This window comes from Scyliorhinus torazame, chromosome 19, assembly GCF_047496885.1.
Source record: "Scyliorhinus torazame isolate Kashiwa2021f chromosome 19, sScyTor2.1, whole genome shotgun sequence".
NCBI classification, from domain to species: domain Eukaryota; kingdom Metazoa; phylum Chordata; class Chondrichthyes; order Carcharhiniformes; family Scyliorhinidae; genus Scyliorhinus; species Scyliorhinus torazame.
Window position 1 is genome coordinate 23,587,603 of NC_092725.1, and position 19,192 is coordinate 23,606,794.

At 49.2% G+C, this 19,192-nt stretch overlaps 1 protein-coding gene across 1 annotated transcript in view; it reads left to right on the forward strand.

The window, feature by feature from the left end:
• Positions 1–19,192, forward strand: part of LOC140396640 (integrin alpha-M-like) — a 283,291-nt gene that overhangs the window by 40,780 nt on the left and 223,319 nt on the right. The window contains exon 7 of the mRNA XM_072485434.1: positions 2,940–3,085. Within this exon, the coding sequence (XP_072341535.1) occupies positions 2,940–3,085 (146 nt within the window). The remainder of the gene's footprint in view (positions 1–2,939; positions 3,086–19,192) is intronic.

A 19,192-nucleotide genomic window follows, 5' to 3' on the forward strand; every position in this document is an offset into this window, starting at 1 on the left:
TGGGACAGTGTCACAGTGTATTAGATACACTGTCCTTTCCCCCTCTGGGATTGGGTGTCACAGTCTGTTAGATACACTGACCTTTCCCCCTCTGGGACCGGGTGTCACAGTGTGTTAGATACACTGTCCTTTCCCCCTCTGGGACAGTGTCACAATGTGTGAGATACACTGTCTTTTCCCTCTCTGGGACAGTGTCACAGTGTATTAGATACACTGTCCTTTCCCCCTCTGGGATTGGGTGTCACAGTGTGATAGATACACTATCCTTTCTCCCTCTGGGACTGGGTGTCACAGTGTGTTAGATACTCTGTCCTTTCCCCCTCTGGGACTGGGTGTCACAGTCTGTTAGATACACTGACCTTTCCCCCTCTGGGACCGGGTGTCACAGTGTGTTAGATACACTGTCCTTTCCCCCTCTGGGACCGGGTGTCACAGTGTGTTAGATACACTGTCCTTTCCCCCTCTGGGACAGTGTCACAGTGTGTTAGATACACTGTCCTTTCCCCCTCTGGGACCGGGTGTCACAGTCTGTTAGATACACTGTCCTTTCCCCCTCTGGGACCGGGTGTCACAGTGTGTTAGATACACTGTCCTTTCCCCCACTGGGACAGTGTCACAGTGTGTTAGATACACTGTCCTTTCCCTCTCTGGGATCGGGTGTCACAGTGTGTTAGATACACTGTCCTTTCCCCCTCTGGGACAGTGTCACAGTGTGTTAGATACACTGTCCTTTTCCCCTCTGGGACCGGGTGTCACAGTGTGTTAGATACACTGTCCTTTCCCCCTCTGGGACCGGGTGTCACAGTGTGTTAGATACACTGTCCTTTCCCCCTCTGGGACCGGGTGTCACAGTGTGTTAGATACACTGTCCTTTCCCCCTGTGGGACAGTGTGTCACAGTGTGTTAGATACACTGTCCTTTCCCCCTCTGGGACAGTGCCACAGTGTGTTAGATACACTGTCCTTTCCCCCTCTGGGACCGGGTGTCACAGCATGCGGAAAGAATGATTCATTCCAGGAGTGATTGCATGAAGAAACAGAGTTTGTTTATTGTTAAAACAAAACTTTATTATGCATACAATATTAAACTTTTTAACTTCAAACCCAAAAAGAATAGCTTACAATTACCCCCTAAACATTACTACTGAATTTCCCATTCAGCTTGAAAATAAATCTACAGCTTTCGGTCCATCTTATTGTGGGAGAAGTGGGCTCAGTGTCAGGCAGATCAGAATTCAACTCCTATCTCCAAAGTTTTCTCAAACAAAATGCCTCTTTAAAGCTTTTCAAAAATGTTTCTCTACCCAGTAATGGTCCCATCCCCCGAACAGAAAAACAAATGATCTCTGCAAACCGCAAAGCATATTAACTCACCAGGGACTTCCTCCAATCAAACCACAGTCCATTAGCTCCGACTGAAAAACACATTCCTTTGTCAATTTAACCTTCTGCCTGCTAAAAGCACTCAGGCCCTGTAAAACAGAATTTTAATATAACATGACCACTGCAGTCAAACACTGTAGTAACCCCAGACTTTTAACCCTTAAATTGGACTTAGAATCCAATATTCCTGAAGTCTTTCAGGGAGACAAAAGCTGGGAACTAGTTATTCAGGGGAATGGACAGCAGGAAGGGAAGGGTGGTGAGGTAGCTTTGTTAGTATGAGATGGAATAAGTACCATAGCAAGAATGTGGCAACTAGGGGCTTTTCACAGTAACTTCATTGCAGTGTTAATGTAAGCCTACTTGTGACAATAAAGATTATTATTAGGTGGGAAGGCAAGTGGTGAGGATGACAAAGAGTCTACAGAGGGATATAAACTGATTAGGTGAGTTGGCAAAAACCTGGTGGATGGAATTTAATAAAAGAGAATGTGAAGTTATGCACTTTGGTAGGAAGAATAAAGGAGTTGAGTATTATTTAAATGGAGAGAGATTGCAGAAAGCGGCAGCACAGAGGGAATTGGGGGTCCTGGTCCATAAATCACAAAAAGCTAGCATGCAAGTTCAGGTAATTGGGAAGGCAAATGGAATGTTAGCCTTTATTTCAAGGTGAATGGAGTAGAAGAATAGGGAAGTCCCCTGCTGAAGCCATACAAGGCAGTGGTTAGACAGACCTGGAATACTGTGAACAGTTCTGGTCCCCTTATCTCAGAAAAGATACCTGCATTGGAGGCAGTCCAGAGAAGGTTCACTCAGTTGATCCCAGGTATGGAGAGATTTTTTGATGAGGAGAGGTTGAGTAGGTTGGGTCTGTAGTCACGGAGTTTAGGAGAGTGAGGGGCGACCTAATTGAGACATATCGGATTCTCAGGGGGTTTGACAGGGTAAATGCTGAGAGGCTGTTTCTTCTTATCGGAGAGTCTAGGACCATAGGACATAATCTCAGAGTTGGGGGGGGGGGTCACCCATATGAGACAGAGATGAGGAGGAATTTCGTCTCTCAGAGAGTAGTGAACCTGTGGAATTCGTCACCGCAGAGAGCTGTAGAGGATGGGTCGTTAAATATGTTCCTGGCTGAGATAGGCAGATTTTTCATCAGGAAGGGGATCGAGGGTTATGGGATGAGGTAGGAAAGTGAGGGATGATGATTATCAGATCAGATGAGCCATGATCTCATTAAATGGTGGGCTGACTGGCCTAATTCTGCTCCTACATCCTGTGGTCTAAAGGGGCGACACCGCATTTGCCTTCCCAATGGATTTTATGAATCATTCCCGGGATGTGGGCATTACTGGCTAGGCCCAATCCTAATTGCCCCCTGAGAAGGTGTTGGGTGAGCCGCTGCAGTCCTGTGTGGCGTAGGTACACCTACAGTGCTGTTAGGGAGGGGGTTTCAGGACTCTGACCCAGCGGTAGTGAAGGAACGGCCGATATATTTCCAAGTCAGGATGGTGGACGCGGGTGGCTTGGTTTAACAAATGTTTATTTCCTGCACAGATTGCTTTGGCTCAATTCAGCAGCCACCCAAGGACAGAGTTCACCTTCACACAGTACAACCAGGCTTCGAATAAAGAATATCTTGTCGATAAAATACAACAAATTCAAAGTGGTACACGGACACCGACAGGGATGAATTACGTAGTGTGAGTATCAAGGAAATTGACCATTTCTCAGACAACCTGCAGGTTAATCTGTGAAAGGATTCCGGGCCTAACTCCCAAACTGACTCTGAGATGCAGTCTAACTCAGGACTAGGCCCAAAACGGAGCTGCTAGGTCTCTCCTACACTGTGCTTGGGGCTTTGGGTGGCGGGTTTGGGGAGGGGGTGGGAGTTGGCACGGGTGAGGAGATGGGTAACTATGTCGTGACATTTACTAACACAGCAGCAGCCTGAGATACTGATGACAGGCATGTGTGTGATTCTGTGTGTGTGTGTGAGAGAGTGCGTGTATGTGATTGTGTGTAACAGTGTTTGTGTGTGTGTATGTCAGAGAGTGTGCACATGTGAAAGTGTGTGCCTGTGAGTGTATCTTAGTGTGCGTGAGAATATATGTGTGAGTATGGTTTGTGAGTGTGTTTGAACGTAAAAGCATGTGTGTGAATGTGAGAGCGAGTATGCGTGTGTGCATGCAAGTGTGTGCGAGCATGAGTGTGTTTGTGAGTGTGACTGTGTGTGTGTGAGAGAGAGTGTGAGTGTGCATATGTAAGCATGTGTCTTAGTGTGCTTGAGAATATGCACGCGAGAGTAAGTGTGTGTAACTGTCAGTGCGTGCGTGTAACTCTGTGTGTGTATTTGAGAGAGTGTGTGAGTGTGTGTGTGTGAGTGTATGTGTAAGAGAGTGTGAAAGTGAGTGTGTGTGTATTTGAGAGAGAGTGAATGTGTATGCCTGAGTGTTTATGTCTGTGAGTGTGCCTTAGTGTGTGAGAGTGTGTGTGAATATGTGTATAAAAATATGTACATGCGTATGTGAGTGATTGTGTGTGTGCGCGTGTATGTTAGAGCCTGTGCGTGACCATGCACATGTGTGATTGTGTGTTTGTGCATATTGTTATGGGCCAGGGTTTAGAGAACCCCAAAGTGTACCATGGAGTTCACCTGACCCACAACTTTTAATAGATTGTGGTATGGGGAGCACACGGCCCACTCTACAGGTGTGGTACAGCAGAAATGGAAAAGTATTTTTTAAAGCAAAACAATGTTTATTCTATGAACTCAAATTAACCTTTTTAAAACATACAGTGAACATCTTAGCAACCATCAATTCAAATACAACCCCCAAAGAATACAACAGTAATCCTTTAAGCTTTCCTTTTAACATCCATAAGACTTAAAAAACCTTCAAAACAGAAAGACATCAGGCTTCACTTCACCACTGAGAATATTTATAATTCTGAATTCACCAAATGATCAAGAGATAGTCTTTTCATGGCAGAGAGATCAACAGTGCCACCTGCTCTGTCTGGCTTCAGCTCCAACACTGAAAACGAAACTAAAACACACCCTGCAGCCTGCTCAAAAACAAAAGTAAAAAGCTGACAGACAGCCCAACTCCACCCACTCTCTGACATCACTGCAGTAGTAAACACCCATTTCTTAAAGGTACTCTCACTACAGATATTTATATACACACCCATTTATAAACACCCATTTCTTAAAGGTACTCTCACATGACACTTCCCCCCAAGAAAAAATAAATAAACCATCAACTTCAAGATGGTTTCATTGTTCACCTTTTCACTATCCTTTAAGAAATGCATGCAGTAAATATACTTTTTTGTTTCAAACTTTGTAAAAGGTTCCTCAAATGCTGGAATGGGTATTAAGGGCACTGGTTTTATCACTGCTTGAGGTTTCCCTCTCACTTGACATGTGTGACATGATTGACAAAATCTAACTACATCTTTATGTAGTCCAGGCCAATAAAAATTTTTCTGGATTTTAGCTTGAGTTTTCCTTATTCCCAAATGACCTCCCACTGGTACCTTGTGTGCAACGTGCAACACCTCCTTTCTATACCCTACCGGCAATACTCTTGATGAACTTCTGCCCATTTTTCATCCGCCTGCATATGTAAAGGTCTCCATTTTCTCATCAAGACATTACTTTTGTGGTAATAACACTCTGATATACATTCAGATTCTTCTTCCGTATATGCTTTCTGATACATCCGTTTTATTTCTATATATTTCTGTTGTAACTCTGCCAATTTTCCTGAACTAAAAATATCCGCCTCATCCTCCACCTGTTCTTGTTCTTTTTCAACCATCTGATCAAAAATCGTTTCTGATAATTGCACTTCAACTTCATCTTCACTCTTTGATTTATCCTCTTGTCTTAACCTGTGACTTTGCGACCTTGTTACTACACAATCCTGAAAAATCCCAGGATATTCGTCCTTCAACACTTCAGTTGTCTGATTTTCCACTGGCTTATCAACCACAGTAGGCATCACTCCCACCTGCGATCCAGCTATATCAATATCCAAGATAAACTGTATTCCTGGACAAGATAATTTCTCTATTACTCCTACTACCACTTCACCACTCTTCATTGGACTTTCCAACCTTACCTTATATAATGGAATGCTACTCCTCTCACCCTGAATTCCACATATTACCACCTTTTTTGGCAACATTTTTCCCAAACTACACAACTCCTCATCTCTTACCATTAAAGATTGACTTGCTCCCGTATCTCTTAAAATTGTGACTTCTTTACCTGCTCCTCCTGATACTCATGAGTAAACTTTACCCACACAAGTAAATTCTTTAAAGAGATCTGGCACCTTCTTATCAATCACCTCTTGATCAGGCTGTACAATCTTTTGCACCTCCTTCGCTTCACTTGGGCTTTCCTTTACCACTTTAACAAACCCCACTGTCTTATCCTGTTTTACCACATCAGCCTTCCCAGTGCTTTTCTTCAACCACCAACACTGTGACTTTACATGGCCGAGTTTATTACAGTGAAAACATTTGAAACTTTTCATTTCTTTTCCACCATCCTGGATTTCTTTTTTAATCTGAGGTACACTCTCCTTATTATCTCCCATCAGATCACCTTTACCTCTACCACTTGAGTATTTCTCATGTCCCCAGTTTCTATCCCTCACAGGCTGAAACTGATGTCGGAAACCAAGCTTTGAATTATGAACTAATTCATAATCATCTGCCATTTCTGCTGCTAATCTCACAGTTTTAATCCTCTGCTCTTCCACATGAGTTCTCACTGCATCAGGAATTGAATTTGTAAACTCCTCCAAAATTATAATGTCTCTGAGAGCTTCATACATTTGGTCTATTTTCAAAGCCCTTATCCACCTCTCAAAATTACTCTGTTTGAGCCTTTCAAACTCCATGTATGTTTGAACAAATTATTTCCTTAAATTTCTAAACCTTTGTCTGTAGGCTTCAGGCACTAGTTCATATGCACCTAAGATGGAATTTTTCACCTCCTCATACGTCCCAGATACCTCCTCCGGTAGTGATGCAAACACTTCACCAACCCGACCTACCAGCTTTGTTTGAATCAGTAATACCCACATGTTCTGTGGCATTTCATTTATTTCGCCACCTTCTCAAATGAAATGAAAAAGGCTTCTACCTCCTTCTCATCAAACCTTGGCAAAGCTTGGACATATTTAAATAGATCCCCACCAAGCCTTCGACTATGATGCTCTTTCTCACTATCCTCATCACTATCAACCAACTGTACGTTTCCCTTTATGTCTGCCAATTTTAACTGACTATCATGTTTCATGGCCATTTTCTGAAGTTCAAACACTCTCTCTTTATCTTTTTCTCTGATCTGTATCTCCCTTTCTCTTTTTGTTCTGCTTGGGCTATTCTTTCTGTTTTCCTTTCTTCTCTCTCTTTTTCCTCTCTCTCTCCCTTTCTCTTTCTCTTTCTCTTGCCTCTCTCTCTTTCATATTCAAGCTGCTTTAATTCTTTCTCATGTTCCTTTTGTTTAATTTGCAACTGAATTTTGCTATTTCCAATGAGTAACTTTAAATGCTTAGCCACCGCCATAATTACCCCATCTTTTCACAATTTGCCAGGTAATGTTAACTGCAATGTTTTTGCCAAATCTAACAGTCTGCTTTTAGTCTCTGTCCGTAAGGTACTGCGTGTGACCGTCTCCACCCCCAATAATTTCTGAGCCTCTGAAAGAGCCATTGTCCACAACACACTCCCTACTTAAACTAAAATACCACACCTGAAAAGCAAACACAATATGCTCACCCTTCACTGTCTTTAAGTTCACTAAGCCAATCCAATAGATAGACTTTTATCCCCCTCGATCCCCAATTTGTTATGGGCCAGGGTTTAGAGAACCCCAAAGTGTATCATGGAGTTCACCTGACCCACCACTTTTACTAGATTGTGGTATGGGGAGCACACGGCCCACTCTACAGGTGTGGTACAGCAGAAATGGAAAAGTATTTTTTAAAGCAAAACAATGTTTATTCTATGAACTCAAGTTAACCTTTTTAAAACATACAGTGAACATCTTAGCAACCATCAATTCAAATACAACCCCCAAAGAATACAACAGTAATCCTTTAAGCTTTCCTTTTAACATCCATAAGACTTAAAAAACCTTCAAAACAGAAAGACATCAGGCTTAACTTCACCACTGAGAATATTTATAATTCTGAATTCACCAAATGATCAAGAGACAGTCTTTTCATGGCAGAGAGATCAACAGTACACCTGCTCTGTCTGGCTTCAGCTCCAACACTGAAAACGAAACTAAAACACACCCTGCAGCCTGCTCAAAAACAAAAGTAAAAAGCTGAGAGACAGCCCAGCTCCACCCACTCTCTGACATCACTGCAGTAGTAAACACCCATTTCTTAAAGGTACTCTCACTACAGATATTTATATACACACCCATTTATAAACACCCATTTCTTAAAGGTACTCTCACATGACAATATGTGAGAGAGTGTGTAAGTGTGTGCCCGTGAGTGTGTTTTAGTGTGCGTGAGAGTACGTGCGTGAGAATATGGGCACGATTCTCCGGCCTCGCTACGCGCTCGCTCAAGCATAATGAGGCCGGTGAATAGCGAGAGAGGCCAAAAACGCGTTCTGCGGCAGGCGGCAATCTTTTGCGATGGAACCGGCCCGCACCTGTTGGTGAAATCCGGATCTCACTGTCGCGTGCAGCGAGAAACAAATTCTCACCACTTAAGCCCCATTTCCATACAATTAACAGGGGCCACCCCATAGCCTACGGCCTCCCGTCATTCATCGGCCTCCCCAGCAGAAGCCGATTGGCGCTCCTTTTGACAAACGTGAACCCACAGACAGGGCTTCTGTGGGGAGCGGAGGAGGTGAGTCGCCATCTTAGCTCACAGGCAAAGAGCCCGGGCGTGCTGGGCTTGCCGCCCCAGTGCTCGGTTGGGGGTGGGGGACCCTCTGCAGGGGCGGGTGCCATGGGAGGGGCGCTGGTGGGGGGGGGCTGCGCTGGGCAGATGGGCAAAGGGTCCGGGGGTAAGGCCGCATTGCAGAGGGAAGTGACAGATATCAAAATGGTGTTGCAAAAATGTATTTAATGTGTTGTGCAAACCCCACTCCCGATGGTGCTGCCCCCCCCTCCCCTCAATGTGCGTGGCCCTCCTAGCCCTACCACTACGTCTACATCCCGCGGCCTTCGATGCCCCTGGCGGGCGTCCTCTGGGGGCTTTGAGGCCTAAGGGCCCCGGCTCGCTTGTCGGCGGCACGGCCCAGGCGTGCTCTCCTCTCCCGTGCTCTGACTCCGACACGCGACCTAATCAGAGGGCTCGGGGAGCTGGTGCCCACTGTCGCCGCTCCCTGGGGCGAGCCACCCAGTGCCCCCCTCCTCCCGTTCGGTGCCCATAGGGACCTGGGGTCCACTTTGGGACGGAGAGGCAGCTGGTTCCAGCCCCAGCTGGCCCTGCGTCATCTGGCTCTGCCAACCCAGGCGATTCCCCACAGGCTGCAGCGTCGTGTCGACGCCCTCGGCGCTGCTCCTCAGCGACTGGGACAAGCTCCGCAGCGTCCCATCTGAGAGCGGGGCGTGTCCTGCAAAACCTCAGCAAGGTCAGCCTGGTACTGGGTCACATCCCCCAGCGAGTCGGACATTGTGCCGAGACCCTCAGCCATGGCCGTCACCGACTGCGCGGTGCCTTGGACACCTTCACTCACGGCGCCGACGTCGTGCACCAGGCTCTCCACTGCGGTCGCCGCCCTCGCAGTGTTGGCCTCGCTGCCGCTCATCGCCGGCGCCACCTCCTGCGCCCGTAGCCTCTGGGACTCCTCCAAGTGGCTAAGGATCTGCTGGAGTGACGCTGACGTCTCCCTCTGATTGCCCTGGCCGCTCCCTACTGTCTCGAACAGCTGGAGGGCCGGCGGGGGAATGGACATGTGGTCAGTGGGAGGGATGGGTCAGTCAGTAAGGCAACAGCAAGTCACGTTTGGTGGAGCCCGGTGGTCCCCCACCTCTGTGGCATCCGCCAGCCTCCGCGTGGGTGACGGCCAGTCACCTCCAGAGCCGGCTCCTCGAACGGAGGTGAGGATTCTTATGTCGGTCCCCCCCCCTGCCGGTCCGACCCCTTTCCCGACGATCATTTTCCTGAGGGGACACACAGAGGGGCACCGTTAGCCACATGTGTGGTTCACAGTGGTGGGGATGAGGGGGTGTAAAGGTGGAGTTGGGTGGAGGGGGGGGGGGGGTTGTGGGGGAAGGGGGAGGAAGGTTTGGGGGTCGCATAGTGAGTTATGGGGTGGACGGTCCCTTGGGGGTGGCGGGGGGGTGTCTACTTACTCGTGCTGCCTGGTCGTTGACCTTCTTCCTGTACTGGAGGCCAGTCCTCCTGGACACACTCCCCGAGCTGACAGCTGCCGCCACCTCGTCCCAGGCAGCACTGGCTATCTGCCGGCTCAGCCTCCGGGAGCCTCGGGGGAACAGGACATCCCCCCCGGACTCCACAGTGTCCTGCAGCCTCCCCAGGTCAGCGTCCCCGAGTCTTGGGGCCGGTCCCCTCGGCGCCATTGTTGCGAGCTGGCTGGGGTTGGCTGAGCAAGTGCAGCTTAAGTGTTGCTTGGCCTTGTTAGCGGGGGCTGGCGTGCGCGGTCCTGGCTAGTGAGGCGAGTGTTTGAGGTGAGTGTGAGGTGAGTGTGTGTGAGGTGAGTGTGAGGTGAGTGTTTGAGGTGAGTGTGTGTGTGAGGTGAGTGTTTGAGGTGAGTGCGTGTGTGAGGTGAGTGTTTGAGGTGAGTGTGAGGTAAGTGTTTGAGGTGAGTGTGAGGTGAGTGTTTGAGGTGAGTGTGTGTGTGAGGTGAGTGTTTGAGGTGAGTGCGTGTGTGAGGTGAGTGTTTGAGGTGAGTGTGTGGCGAGTGTTTGAGGTGAGTGTGTGTGTGAGGTGAGTGTTTGAGGTGAGTGCGTGTGTGAGGTGAGTGTTTGAGGTGAGTGCGTGTGTGAGGTGAGTGTTTGAGGTGAGTGTGAGGTAAGTGTTTGAGGTGAGTGTGAGGCGAGTGTTTGAGGTGAGTGTGTGTGTGAGGTGAGTGTTTGAGGTGAGTGCGTGTGTGAGGTGAGTGTTTGAGGTGAGTGTGTGGCGAGTGTTTGAGGTGAGGGTGAGGTGAATGTGAGGCGAGTGTTTCAGGTGAGTGTGAGGTGAGTGTGAGGTGAGTGTGAGGTGAGTGTTTGAGTGATTGTGAGGTGAGTGTCACGTGAGTGTGCGTGTGAGGCGAGTGTGAGGCGAGTGTTTGAGGTGAGTGTGAGGTGAGTGTTTGAGTGATTGTGAGGTGAGTGTCACGTGAGTGTGCGTGTGAGGCGAGTGTGAGGCGAGTGTTTGAGGTGAGTGTGAGGTGAGTGTGTGTGTGAGGTGAATGTTTGAGGTGAGTGTGAGGTGAGTGTTTGAGTGATTGTGCGGTGAGTGTCAGGTGAGTGTGCGTGTGAGGCGAGTGTTTGAGGTGAGTGTGAGGCGAGTGTTTGAGGTGAGTGCGTGTGTGAGGTGAGTGTTTAAGGTGAGTGTGTGGCTAGTGTTTGAGGTGAGTGTGAGGTGAGTGTGTGTGTGAGGTGAGTGTTTGAGGTGAGTGTGAGATGAGTGTTTGAGGTGAGTGTGAGGTGAGTGTTTGAGGTGAGTGTGTGGCAAGTGTTTGAGGTGAGTGTGAGGTGAGTGTGTGTGTGAGGTGAGTGTTTGAGGTGAGTGTGAGGTGAGTGTTTGAGGTGAGATTGAGGCGAGTGTTTGAGGTGAGTGTGTGTGTGAGGCGAGTGTTTGAGGTGAGTGTGAGGCGAGTGTTTGAGGTGAGTGCGTGTGTGAGGTGAGTGTTTAAAGTGAGTGTGTGGCTAGTGTTTGAGGTGAGTGTGAGGTGAGTGTGTGTGTGAGGTGAGTGTTTGAGGTGAGTGTGAGGTGAGTGTTTGAGGTGAGATTGAGGCGAGTGTTTGAGGTGAGTGTGAGGTGAGTGTTTCAGGTGAGTGTAAGGTGAGTGTGTGTGTGAGATGAGTGTTTGAGGTGAGTGTGAGGTGAGTGTTTGAGGTGAGTGTGTGGCGAGTGTTTGAGGTGAGTGTGAGGTGAGTGTGTGTGTGAGGTGAGTGTTTGAGGTGAGTGTGAGGTGAGTGTTTGAGGTGAGATTGAGGCGAGTGTTTGAGGTGAGTGTGTGTGTGAGGTGAGTGTTTGAGGTGAGTGTGAGGCGAGTGTTTGAGGTGAGTGTGTGTTTGAGGCGAGTGTTTGAGGTGAGTGTGAGGTGAGTGTGCGGTGAGTGTGAGGTGAGTGTTTGAGGTGAGTGTGAGGTGAGTGTTTGAGGTGAGTGTGAGGCGAGTGTTTGAGGTGAGTGTGAGGTGAGTGTTTGAGGTGAGATTGAGGCGAGTGTTTGAGGTGAGTGTGTGTGAGGTGAGTATTTGAGGTGAGTGTGAGGCGAGTGTTTGAGGTGAGTGTGTGTGTGAGGTGAGTGTTTGAGGTGTGTGTGGCGAGTGTTTGAGGTGAGTGTGGGGTGAGTGTTTGATGTGAGTGTGAGGTGAGTGTTTGAGGTGAGATTGAGGCGAGTGTTTGAGGTGAGTGTGTGTGAGGTGAGTGTTTGAGGTGAGTGTGAGGCGAGTGTTTGAGGTGAGTGTGTGTTTGAGGCGAGTGTTTGAGGTGAGTGTGAGGCGAGTGTTTGAGGGGTGTCTGAGGTGAGTGTGAGGTGAGTATTTGAGGTGAGTGAGGAGCGAGTGTTTGAGGCGAGTGTGAGGCGAGTGTTTGAGGTGAGTGTGAGGTAAGTGTGAGGCGAGTGTTTGAGGTGAGTGGAGGCGAGTGTTTGACATGAGTGTTCGGTGAGTGTGTGTGTGAGGTGAGTGTTTGAGGTGAGTGTGAGGTGAGTGTTTGAGGTGTGTGTGAGGTGAGTGTTTGAGGTGAGTGTGAGGTGAGTGTTTGAGGTGAGTGTGAGGTGAGTGTTTGAGGTGAGTGTGAGGCGAGTGTTTGAGGTGAGTGCGTGTGCGAGGCGAGTGTTTGAGGTGAGTGTGAGGCGGGTGTTTGAGGTGAGTGTGAGGCGGGTGTTTGAGGTGAGTGTGAGGTGAGTCTGTGAGGTGAGTGTTTGAGGTGAGTGTTTGAGGTGAGTGTGAGGCAAGTGTGAGGCGAGAGTTTGAAGTGAGTGTCAGGTGAGTGTGTGTGTGAGGTGAGTGTTTGAGGTGAGTGTGAGGTGAGTGTTTGAGGTGAGTGTGAGGCGAGTGTTTGAGGTGAGTGCGTGAGTGAGGCCGGTGTTTGAGGTGAGTGTGAGGTGAGTGTTTGAGGTGAGTGTGAGGTGAGTGTTTGAGGTGAGTGCGTGTGTGAGGTGAGTGTTTGAGGTGAGTGTGAGGTGAGTGTGTGTGTGAGGAGAGTGTTTGAGGTGAGTGTGAGCTGAGTATTTGGGGTGAGTGTGAGGCGAGCGCTTGAGGTGAGTGTGAGGCGAGTGTTTGAGGTGAGTGTGAGGCGAGTGTGAGGCGAGTGTTTGAGGTGAGTGTGAGGCGAGTGTGAGGCGAGTGTTTGAGGCGAGTGTGAGGCGAGTGTTTGAGGTGAGTGTTTGAGGTGAGTGTGAGGTGAGTGTTTGAGGTGAGTGTGAGGCGAGTGTGAGGCGAGTGTTTGAGGCGAGTGTGAGGCGAGTGTTTGAGGTGAGTGTGAGGCGAGTGTGAGGCGAGTGTTTGAGGTGAGTGTGAGGCGAGTGTTTGAGGTGAGTGTGAGGCGAGTGTTTGAGGTGAGTGTGAGGTGAGTGTTTGAGGTGAGTGTGAGGTGAGTGTTTGAGGTGAGTGTTTGAGGTGAGTGTGAGGCGAGTGTTTGAGGTGAGTGCGTGTGTGAGGTGAGTGTTTAAGGTGAGTGTGTGGCGAGTGTTTGAGGTGAGTGTGAGGTGAGTGTGTGTGTGAGGTGAGTGTTTGAGGTGAGTGTGAGGTGAGTGTTTGAGGTGAGATTGAGGCGAGTGTTTGAGGTGAGTGTGTGTGTGAGGTGAGTGTTTGAGGTGAGTGTGAGGCGAGTGTTTGAGGTGAGTGTGTGTTTGAGGCGAGTGTTTGAGGTGAGTGTGAGGTGAGTGTGCGGTGAGTGTGAGGTGAGTGTTTCAGGTGAGTGTGAGGTGAGTGTTAGAGGTGAGTGTGAGGTGAGTGCGTGTGTGAGGAGAGTGTTTAAGGTGAGTCTGTGGCGAGTGTTTGAGGTGAGTGTGAGGTGAGTGTGTGTGTGAGGTGAGTGTTTGAGGTGAGTGTGAGGTGAGTGTTTGAGGTGAGATTGAGGCGAGTGTTTGAGGTGAGTGTGTGTGTGAGGTGAGTGTTTGAGGTGAGTGTGAGGTGAGTGTTTGAGGTGAGTGTGAGGCGAGTGTTTGAGGTGAGTGTGTGTGTGAGGCGAGTGTTTGAGGTGAGTGTGAGGCGAGTGTTTGAGGGGTGTCTGAGGTGAGTGTGAGGTGAGTATTTGAGGTGAGTGTGAGCGAGTGTTTGAGGCGAGTGTGAGGCGAGTGTTTGAGGTGAGTGTGCGGTAAGTGTGAGGCGAGTGTTTGAGGTGAGTGTGAGGCGAGTGTTTGACGTGAGTGTCAGGTGAGTGTGTGTGAGGTGAGTGTTTGAGGTGAGTGTGAGGTGAGTGTTTGAGGTGTGTGTGAGGTGAGTGTTTGAGGTGAGTGTGAGGTGAGTGTTTGAGGTGAGTGTGAGGTGAGTGTTTGAGGTGAGTGTGAGGTGAGTGTTTGAGGTGAGTGCGTGTGTGAGGCAAGTGTTTGAGGTGAGTGTGAGGTGAGTGTGTGTGAGGTGAGTGTGAGGCGAGTGTGAGGCGAGTGTTTGAGGTGAGTGTGAGGTGAGTGTTTGAGGTGAGTGTGAGGCGAGCGCTTGAGGTGAGTGTGAGGCGAGTGTTTGAGGTGAGTGTGAGGCGAGTGTGAGGCGAGTGTTTGAGGTGAGTGTGAGGTGAGTGTTTGAGGTGAGTGTGAGGTGAGTGTTTGAGGTGAGTGTTTGAGGTGAGTGTGAAGCGAGTGTTTGAGGTGAGTGCGTGTGTGAGGTGAGTGTTTGAGGTGTGTGTGAGGCGAGTGTTTGAGGTGAGTGTGAGGCGAGTGTTTGAGGTGAGTGTGAGCTGAGTGTTTGAGGTGAGTGTGAGGTGAGTGTTTGAGATGAGTGTGAGGCGAGTGTTTGAGGTGAGTGTGAGGTGAGTGTTTGAGGTGAGTGTGAGGCGAGTGTTTGAGGTGAGTGTGTGTGAGGTGAGTGTTTGAGGTGAGTGTGAGGTGAGTGTTTGAGGTGAGTGTGAGGTGAGTGTTTGAGGTGAGAGTGAGGTGAGAGTGAGGTGAGGGTTTGAGGTGAATGTGAGGCGAGTGCTTGAGGTGAGTGTTTGACGTGAGTGTGATGTGAGTGTGAGGTGAGTGTGCGGTGAGTGTGAGGCGAGTATTTGAGGTGAGTGTGCGGTGAGTGTGAGGCGAGTGTTTGAGGTGTGTGTGAGCTGAGTGTTTGAGGTGAGTGTGAGGTGAGTGTTTGAGGTGAGTGTGTGTGAGGTGAGTGTTTGAGGTTAGTGTTTGAGGTGAGTGTGAGGCCAATGTTTGGGGTGAGTGTGAGGTGAGTTTGAGGCGAGTGTTTGACGTGAGTGTGATGTGAGTGTGAGATGAGTGTGAGGTCAGTGTGACATGAGTGTGAGGTGAGTTGAGGCGAGTGTTTGCGGTGAGTGTGAGGTGAGTTTTTGAGGCGAGTGTTTGAGGTGAGTGAGAGGTGAGTGTGAGGTGAGTGTTTGAGGTGAATGTGAGGTGAGTGTGAGGTGCGTGTTTGAGGTGAGTGTTTGAGGTGAGTGTTTGAGGTGAGTGTTTGAGGTGAGTGTTTGAGGTGGGTGTGCGGTGAGTGTTTCAGGTGAGTGTTTCAGGTGAGTGTGAGGTGAGTGTGAGGTGACTGATGTGAGTGTGAGGTGAGTGAGGTGAGTATTTGTGGTGAGTGTTTGAGGTGAGTATGAGGTGAGTGTGAGGTGAGTGTTTGAGGTGAGTGTGAGGTGAGTGTGAGGTGAGTGTTTGAGGTGAGTGTTTGAGGTGAGTGTGAGGTGAGTGTTTGAGGTGAGTGTTTGAGGTGAGTGTGAAGTGAGTGTTTAAGGTGAGTGTGAGGTGAGTGTGAGGTGAGTGTTTGAGGTGAGTTGAGGCGAGTGTTTGCGGTGAGTGTGAGGTGAGTTTTTGAGTTGAGTTTTTGAGGTCAGTGTGAGGTGAGTGTTTGAGGTGAGTGAGAGGTGAGTGTGAGGTGAGTGTTTGAGGTGAATGTGAGGTGAGTGTGAGGTGAGTGTTTGAGGTGAGTGTTTGAGGTGAGTGTTTGAGGTGAGTGTGAGGTGAGTGTTTGAAGTGGGTGTGCGGTGAGTGTTTCAGGTGAGTGTTTCAGGTGAGTGTGAGGTGAGTGTTTGAGGTGAGTGTGAGGTGACTGATGTGAGTGTGAGGTGAGTGAGGTCAGTATTTGTGGTGAGTGTTTGAGGTGAGTATGAGGTGAGTGTGAGGTGAGTGTTTGAGGTGAGTGTGAGGTGAGTGTTTGAGGTGAGTGTGAGGTGAGTGTTTGAGGTGAGTGTTTGAGGTGAGTGTGAGGTGAGTGTTTGAGGTGAGTGTTTAAGGTGAGTGTGAAGTGAGTGTTTAAGGTGAGTGTGAGGTGAGTGTGAGGTGAGTGTGAGGTGAGTGTTTGAGGTGAGTGAGGTGAGTGTTTGAGGTGAGTGTGAGGTGAGTGTGAGGTGAGTCTTTGAGGTGAGTGTGAGGTGAGTCTTTGAGGTGAATGTGAAGTGAGTGTTTAAGGTGAGTGTGAGGTGAGTGTTTGAGGTGAGTATGAGGTGAGTGTTTGAGGTGAGTGTGAGGTGAGTCTTTGAGGTGAGTGTGAGGTGAGTCTTTGAGGTGAATGTGAGGTGAGTGTTTGAGGTGAGTGTGACGTGTGTGTTTGAGGTGAGTGTGAGGTGAGTGTGAGATGAGTCTTTGAGGTGAGTGTGAGGTGAATATTTGAGGTCAGTGTGAGGTGAGTCTTTGAGGTGAGTGTGAGGTGAGTGTATGAGGTGAGTGTGAGGTGAGTGTTTGAGGTGAGTGTGAGGCGAGTGTGTGAGGTGAGTGCGTGTGTGAGGCGAGTGTTTGAGGTGAGTGGGAGGCGAGTGTTTGAGGTGAGTGTGAGGTGAATGTGTGTGTGAGGTGAGTGTTTGAGTGATTGTGAGGTGAGTGTCAGGTGAGTGTGTGTGTGAGGCGAGTGTTTGAGGTGAGTGTGAGGCGAGTGTTTGAGGTGAGTGTGAGGTGAGTGTGTGTGTGAGGTGAGTGTCTGAGGTGAGTGTGAGGTGAGTATTTGAGGTGAGTGTTTGAGGTGAGTGTCTGAGGTGTGTGTGAGGTGAGTGTTTGAGGTGAGTGTGAGGTGAGTGTTTGAGGTGAGTGTGTGTGTGAGGTGAGTGTTTGAGGTGAGTGTGAGGTGAGTGTTTGAGGTGAGTGTGAGGTGAGTGTTTGGTGTGAGGTGAGTGTTTGAGGTGAGTGTGAGGTGAGTGTTTGAGGTGAGTATGAGGTGAGTGTTTGAGGTGAGTGTGAGGTGAGTGTTTGAGGTGAGTGTGAGGTGAGCGTTTGAGGTGAGTGTGAGGCGAGTGTTTGAGGTGAGTGTGTGTGAGGCGAGTGTTTGAGGTGAGTGTGTGTGTGAGGTGAGTGTTTGAGTGAGTGTGAGGCGAGTGTTTGAGGTGAGTGTGTGTGAGGCGAGTGTTTGAGGTGAGTGTGATGCGAGTGTTTGAGGTGAGTGAGAGGCGAGTGTGAGGCGAGTGTTTGAGGTGAGTGTGAGGTGAGTGTTTGAGGTGAGTATGAGGTGAGTGTTTGAGGTGAGTGTTTGAGGTGAGTGTGAGGTGAGCGTTTGAGGTGAGTGTGAGGCGAGTGTTTGAGGTGAGTGTGTGTGAGGCGAGTGTTTGAGATGAGTGTTTGTGTGAGGTGAGTGTTTGAGGTGAGTGTGTATGAGGCGAGTGTTTGAGGTGAGTGTGATGCGAGTGTTTGAGGTGAGTGTGAGGCGAGTGTGAGGCGAGTGTTTGAGGTGAGTGTGATGCGAGTGTTTGAGGTGAGTGTGAGGCGAGTGTGAGGCGAGTGTTTGAGGTGAGTGTGAGGTGAGTTGTTTGAGGTGACTGTGAGGTGAGTGTTTGAGGTGAGTGTGAGGTGAGTGTTTGAGGTGAATGTGAAGCGAGTGTTTGAGGTGAGTGCGTGTGTGAGCTGAGTGTGTGGCGAGTGTTTGAGGTGAGTGTGAGGTGAGTTTGTGTGAGGTGAGTGTTTGAGGTGAGTGTGAGGTGAGTGTTGAGGTGAGTGTGAGGCGAGTGTTTGAGGTGAGTGCGTGTGTGAGGCGAGTGTTTGAGGTGAGTGGGAGGCGAGTGTTTGAGGTGAGTGTGAGGTGAATGTGTGTGTGAGGTGAGTGTTTGAGTGATTGTGAGGTGAGTGTCAGGTGAGTGTGCGTGTGAGGCAAGTGTTTGAGGCGAGTGTGAGGCGAGTGTTTGAGGTGAGTGTGAGGTGAGTGTGAGGCGAGTGTTTGAGGTGAGTGTGAGACTAGTGTTTGAGGTGAGTGTGTGTGTGAGGTGAGTGTTTGAGGTGAGTGTGAGGCGACTGAGGTGTGTGTGGGTGAGGCGAGTGTTTGAGGTGAGTGTGAGGTGAGTGTTTGAGGTGAGTGCGTGTGTGAGGCGAGTGTTTGAGGTGAGTGTGAGGCTAGTGTTTGTGGTGAGTGTGTGTGAGGTGAGTGTTTGAGATGAGTGTGAGGTGAGTGTTTGAGGTGAGTGTGAGGCGACTGAGGTGTGTGTGGGTGAGGCGAGTGTTTGAGGCGAGTGTGTGAGGTGTGTGTGAGGTGTGTGTGTGAAGTGTGTGTGTGAGGCGAGTGTTTGACGTGAGTGTGATGTGAGTGTGAGATGAGTGTGAGGTCAGTGTGACATGAGTGTGAGGTGAGTTGAGGCGAGTGTTTGCGGTGAGTGTGAGGTGAGTTTTTGAGGCGAGTTTTTGAGGTGAGTGTTTGAGGTGAGTGTTTGAGGTGGGTGTGCGGTGAGTGTTTCAGGTGAGTGTTTCAGGTGAGTGTGAGGTGAGTGTGAGGTGACTGATGTGAGTGTGAGGTGAGTGAGGTGAGTATTTGTGGTGAGTGTTTGAGGTGAGTATGAGGTGAGTGTGAGGTGAGTGTTTGAGGTGAGTGTGAGGTGAGTGTGAGGTGAGTGTTTGAGGTGAGTGTTTGAGGTGAGTGTGAGGTGAGTGTTTGAGGTGAGTGTTTGAGGTGAGTGTGAAGTGAGTGTTTAAGGTGAGTGTGAGGTGAGTGTGAGGTGAGTGTTTGAGGTGAGTGTGAGGTGAGTGTTTGAGGTGAGTTGAGGCGAGTGTTTGCGGTGAGTGTGAGGTGAGTTTTTGAGTTGAGTTTTTGAGGTCAGTGTGAGGTGAGTGTTTGAGGTGAGTGAGAGGTGAGTGTGAGGTGAGTGTTTGAGGTGAATGTGAGGTGAGTGTTTGAGGTGAGTGTTTGAGGTGAGTGTTTGAGGTGAGTGTTTGAGGTGAGTGTGAGGTGAGTGTTTGAGGTGGGTGTGCGGTGAGTGTTTCAGGTGAGTGTTTCAGGTGAGTGTGAGGTGAGTGTTTGAGGTGAGTGTGAGGTGACTGATGTGAGTGTGAGGTGAGTGAGGTGAGTATTTGTGGTGAGTGTTTGAGGTGAGTATGAGGTGAGTGTGAGGTGAGTGTTTGAGGTGAGTGTGAGGTGAGTGTTTGAGGTGAGTGTGAGGTGAGTGTTTGAGGTGAGTGTTTGAGGTGAGTGTGAGGTGAGTGTTTGAGGTGAGTGTTTGAGGTGAGTGTGAAGTGAGTGTGTGAGGTGAGTGTGAGGTGAGTGTGAGGTGAGTGTTTGAGGTGAGTGTTTGAGG